Source organism: Phocoena sinus, chromosome X (genome assembly GCF_008692025.1).
Source record: "Phocoena sinus isolate mPhoSin1 chromosome X, mPhoSin1.pri, whole genome shotgun sequence".
Lineage (NCBI taxonomy): Eukaryota > Metazoa > Chordata > Mammalia > Artiodactyla > Phocoenidae > Phocoena > Phocoena sinus.
Window position 1 is genome coordinate 86,019,098 of NC_045784.1, and position 6,000 is coordinate 86,025,097.

The 6,000-nt window shown below is 42.2% G+C and overlaps 1 protein-coding gene across 1 annotated transcript in view; it reads right to left on the bottom strand.

The window, feature by feature from the left end:
- Positions 1-5,744, bottom strand: part of TRMT2B (tRNA methyltransferase 2 homolog B) — an 86,341-nt gene extending 80,597 nt beyond the window's left edge. Inside the window, 4 exon segments of the mRNA XM_032618940.1 lie at positions 1,234-1,288; positions 1,989-2,019; positions 2,022-2,134; positions 5,683-5,744. Of these exon segments, the coding sequence (XP_032474831.1) occupies positions 1,234-1,288; positions 1,989-2,019; positions 2,022-2,134; positions 5,683-5,744 (261 nt within the window).
- Positions 5,745-6,000: the final 256 nt, after the last annotated feature.

A 6,000-nucleotide genomic window follows, 5' to 3' on the forward strand; every position in this document is an offset into this window, starting at 1 on the left:
GTCATGGTCTCAGCAGATAAGGATCTCAGAATGATGGAACAGCAACAGACCTAATGAGGTACTGGGAAAAGGTCAAGTGAGCTCTTGTGTAAGCTCACCATTTCATCTGACCTTTCAGACTGAACATTCCAGCTATATGTTAGTGCTGTCCAGTAGAACTTGCTGTGATAATGGAAATGTTCTCAATTGGTGTTATGTTCTATGTAATATGGCAGCCTACACTAGCTACAGGTGGCTACTGAGCACTTGAAATGTGACTCATGTAACTGAGGAAACGAATTTTTTATTTTATTTCATTTTAATTAACAGTCGGCTCTGCTATCACGTGACACAAGCATTCCTAAACCATACTATGCAAAGTTACTCAAAACAAATCACAGGGCTCAGGGCTCATGGGAAAATGGGGTTGGGCACACACAGTCCAAAAATTTATCAGTAACACACACAAAAAAGGTAGGAAATTAATAAACATAGAAAAGTTTTGCACATGTTAAATGGTTAAGCAATGTATAAACACTACAATAAGGATGGCTCATTACCCTGACAAAGACCTGAAACTTGCTTGTGGAAGTGGCTGTCCACTTATGAGTTATCATGAGGTGGTGAAAGGAGGGTTATGGGGGTGGAACAGAAAGTTCTCACAGCAGATGTGAATGGGTGTGGCTCATACCACACTCAGTGATCTGAGGGAGCTGGGAGATGTGTGTGGGTGCTCATTTTACAAATTCTTATGCAGCTCAGTTTGGCCGGGTACAGATCCCCTTTCATCTCATGTTTCTCATGGACAGAATCACTCCTAAGCAAACATGAAATCTGCATTTTGTTCAAATTGTTCCCTAATACATCAATCTGTTGGAACAAATTTTCATTTTCAAAACAAGCATTAGAGCAGAATTGACTGTATTTAAATTTAAATAGCCACATGTAGTGTAGCTAGTGGCTACTGTGTTGGAAAGTGCAGCTATATATGAAGCAGCAAGAGCACTTGCTACTCACACACACAGAGCTGTAAGAATAACCCCCAAAAAAAGCAAGGAAGAAAGGAAACAGGCATTCGGATATAAGGCTCTAGAGTTTGGAAGACATAACTGGCCTAAAGTGAAAATTTCAGAGTCATTAGCATATCGAGTTTAAGGACACATTGGGGCATCTGGGTAGACCTGTTCAGCCAAGCTTCCTACAAGTCTAGCACCTGATAGAATGGAGGAGTGAAGACTTAAGCTGGGTACCTACCTTGAGCTGTTCTTCATGGCTCAGCCTCCAGAGTGGCGTCACAACATCAGCCAGCCTTGAATAAAATAATCCAGGCACCTCATTCATTATCTAAATATGTACTGAGCACCTACTACGCATAAGTACTTCCTGCCACCATTTGCTCTGGCATTTTACTTATCATTCAGAAGACCTAACTCTCAGGCCCCTGGGGAGATGGAGTCTGGGAGGAGAGCCCATTTTGGTGCTGTCTACTTAACAAAGCCGAACAGATGGGCAAACCTAATATAAGAAAAATCCAGATTTATCAGGAGGTAATTAATCATATTACAAAAAGGCTTCACTGTTGCGTTCCTTTAAATAGCTCACCTCCCTAACACTTTTAAAATATAATTTGATTTAGAAAATACAGTTGTTGCATAAAATGAGGTATATTTGTGTTTGCATGGCTGCGGTGGGACTATTCATTTCTAATTCATCTCATCTCTAAGTCCCTGGTTTTCAGTATACCTGTCCTGGACCTTTTGAGACACAAGGTCCCAGTTTAATATTCTCTTTCTGCCAAAAACACACATAAAGGCAAGGAGAACATTTTCTGCAATCACAAAGCATTTCCACCAACATTCCTTAGATGTCTTAAGTTTGCCCTGGGTATCCTACCTGAGGTGCCCCCCTGAATCCCTGCAAATGCCACACTGTACGTCAGGCGTACAGAATTTCAGTAGGCCCAGAGATTCAGATTTGTTAAGGGGAAGGGATATCACCCAGGGCCTTACCTTTCCTGCCAGGAATCATCTAGTGGTCCAAATGTCTTGGTTTCTTCTGACTTTTCTGTCTTCTTTGACACTTCTTGGCTATCATGTGGGTGAAGTTTCCCTTACATGCTGAGCCCAGAAAGAGTTGTGACCAACCTGGAGGTTTTCTGGCACACCAGGGGAGCAAATAATAATAGCATCTACCTTATAGAGTGGTTGCAAGAGCTAAATAAAGGATAATAAAAAACACTTAGCACGGTGCTGGGAAAACTGGACAGCTACATGAAAAAGAATGAAATTAGAACACTCCCTAACACCATACACAAAAATAAACTCAAAATGGATTAAAGACCTAAATGTAAGGCCAGACATTAAAACTCTTAGAGGAAAACATAGGAAGAACACTCTATGACATAAATCACAGCAAGATCCCTTTTGACCCACCTCCTAGAGAAATGGAAATAAAAAACAAAAAACAAAAATAAACAAATACAACCTAATGAAACTTAAAAGCTTTTGCACAGCAAAGGAAACCATAAACAAGATGAAAAGACAACCCTCAGAATGGGAGAAAATATTTGCAAACGAAGCAACTGACAGAGGATTAATCTCCAAAATATACAAGCAGCTCATGCAGCTCAATATCAAAAAAACAAACAACCCAACCCAAAAATGGGCAGAAGACCTAAACAGACATTTCTCCAAAGAAGATATACAGATTGCCAACAAACACATCAAAGAATGCTCAACAGCACTAATCCTTAGAGAAACGCAAATCAAAACTACAATGAGGTATCACCTCACACCAGTCAGAATGGCCATCATCAAAAAATCTAGAAACAATAAATGCTGGAGAGGGTGTGGAGAAAAGGGAACCCTCTTGCACTGCTGGTGGGAATGTAAATTGATACAGCCACTATGGAGAACAGTATGGAGGTTCCTTAAAAAACTAAAAATAGAACTACCATATGACCCAGCAATCCGACTACTGGGCATATACCCTGAGAGAACCATAATTCAAAAAGAGACATGTACCACAATGTTCACTGCAGCTCTATTTACAGTAGCCAGGACATGGAAGCAACCTAAGTGTCCACTGACAGATGAATGGATAAAGAAGATGTGGCACATACATACAATGGAATATTACTAAGCCATAAAAGGGAACGAAATTGAGTTATTTGTAGTGAGGTGGATGGACCTAGAGTCTGTCATACAGAGTGAAGTAAGTCAGAAAGAGAAAAACAAATACTGTATGCTAACACATATATATGGAATCTTAAAAAAAATGGTTCTGAAGAGTCTAGGGGCAGGACAGGAATAAAGGCACAGATGTAGAGAATGGACTTGAGGACACGGGGAGGGGGAAGGGTAAGCTGGGAAAAAGTGAGAGGGTGGCACGGACATATATACACTACCAAATGTAAAACAGATAGCTAGTGGGAAGCAGCCACATAGCACACACAGCGAGATCAGCTCAGTGCTTTGTGACCCCCTATAGGGGTGGGATAGGGAGGGTGGGAGGGAGACAAAAGAGGGAGGAGAAATGGGGATATATGTATATGTATAGCTGATTCACTTTGTTATAAAGCAGAAACTAACACACCATTGTGAAGCAATTATACTCCAATAAAGATGTTAAAAAAAAGCACTCAGCAGAAGATTAAATAGACAAGATGTTTGTAAAGCTCTGAGCAGTGTCCAGTGCCTGGGAAAAACTCAATACATGTTAATTACAACTGTCATGATGTTTAAAGACAGTATGGGACTGAATGGGGGTGGCAATATTAAAGGAAGGGAGCAGGGGGAAGGAATAGTGGGAGTAACTATGAGTCAAAAGCTGGAAGAGTTAGAACAGCTGAAGGGCCTCACTTTGGAAAGAGGAAGGAACCCCTCTTCCTCCAACACAGGACTCTCTGTTGTTGCCTATTTACCTAATGGTGCCTGATCATTGATGTTTAACTATTTTGAGTACCCAGGACACATGAATGGACTTGGCCAGACACCTCACTGATCTGCCATGAAATTACCTTTTTGCCCTTGCCCTCTACCTTGGATTTCATCCCAATGTTAAGTCATACCTTAATTCATAATGAAATACATTTCAAGTCCAACGTATGGAATAGGTTTATTAACAAAGATTCTTCCATGGACTCAATGCAACCAAAAATAAATAAATAAATAAATTTATTTTAAGAATTAAAAAGATTCTTCCATGGCTCCCTCTATTACTGTAAAATTAGTATGTATGATCACTACATAATTTAGAGGATGCTGACATGGGTGCTGTAATATTTAGCCCATACAGTATTTTGTATGTTTACAAAGTACTAAAGAAAGTAACTGTCATAGCTTGGAAGCATTCTGAGGATTTCAAATTTCTAACAGAATAAATTTAAGGTGGCCCGGAGTTCAGATGTTAACAATAACACACACCACCCAGCTCCCAGGAAGGGACACGTCGTTAAGAACATGGGCTCTGGGGCCATGTTCTAATCCCAGCTCTTCTTCTCACTAGCTCTGTGACTCTGGGCAAGTTACTTAAGTGTTATGAATCTCAGTGTCACCATCTATAAAAATATGACTGGTAACACCTACCTTTCAGGGTTGTGGTAAGAATTAAATGAGCTCATATATAGGAAGCACTCAGGTCTGTGCCTAACACAGCAGCTGTTCAACATGTGTCACTGCCCTGCCTCAGGCTCTGATTCGAAGTGTGTCACCTGACTTCTCTGCGCCTTAATGTGTCCAACCTGTAAATCTGGTGAGATATAATGCATGCGAGTGCTGTGAGCGTAAGAACAATTACGTGGAAACTTAAACAACACACACACGAAAACTCTCCTAACCTCAGTGCCTGCTGGAGTGTGGTGAACTTAAGGCCCACTCACGACCACCTGTTAATACTACCAAATGTGTGACCTGTGGTAGACCTTTTTCCAAGGTGAGACAGATGTGTATATTTGAAAAGCAAAACCAGAGAAAGGAATGAGCGAAGGGGCAGGAGACAAAGAATAAAGAATAGTATGGAGAGGGGCACTGAGGAGGCCCACACTACAGGTGGAGAAAGTGGTGATCTTCCAGGAAAGGGGCCCTGTCCCTCCAGCTGGCAGGGAAGGAAGAAGGAAACTGCAGGCCCACTGGGGGCTGGCAGAGGGGCAGGGGAGCTGAGGAATTTGAGTACAGCTATCTCTATCCCATGATATTTAGACTTTTTGAGAGTGTGGGCCCTCTCCCTGGTGACTGCCACCATGACTGTGCTCCACTTGCCCTGTACCCCTTGTCCTTCTACATTTCTCCAAATGGTCAGATATAGTCTACAATAGGACTCTACTATTTCAGGGTGCCAACCAGACATCTCTCCTGGTAAAGAGCCTCTCATCATACTTAGTAATTTCTCAAGTGAAATATAGTTTTCAAGGCAGTATAGTAATACCAATCAAAGTGAGTTATATTTTGTTTTTATAGTGTTTCCTGTTTTAAATAAATGCTTGGGTTAAAAAAAAAAAGAATGTGACAACTGCTCTATTTCTGCCTCAGGAATTGATCAGAAAGAGACCCAAGGTCCAGAGCTGCCAGAGAGCAAGGTATACTAACTCTCTAGGGCTGAATAGCTAACCAGCCTGAAATGCTCAGAGAGGTTCAAAGCAGAGACTATGCAGTAGGTTTAATCCTCACAGAGCCAAGAATCTCCTTGGAGCAAATGTTCACCCACGGAAAAGGATCCTGCTTACACTCTCCGTTCACCCTTCTTGCAGCTGGCCTGGCCCCAGACATGGTTCCTGGCTAAACCAGACGGACAGATGGGTACTGCTGCGTCCTGACTGCAGCCCACGTGCAGTCAGGTCCTTCCTTCCCCCACCAGACCCCCTTCACCAGCCCTTCCATCCCTCTCTTCTTTGGGCAAGTTCTGCCCACCGTGTTTGTAATAAGGGTAACGAGGAAGAGACACTAGGAAAGGCTACCACTGAACTTCGGCGGGCTGCAGGGCCAGAAGAGCCGACAAGGGGAACAGGGGGAGGTCAGAACACAG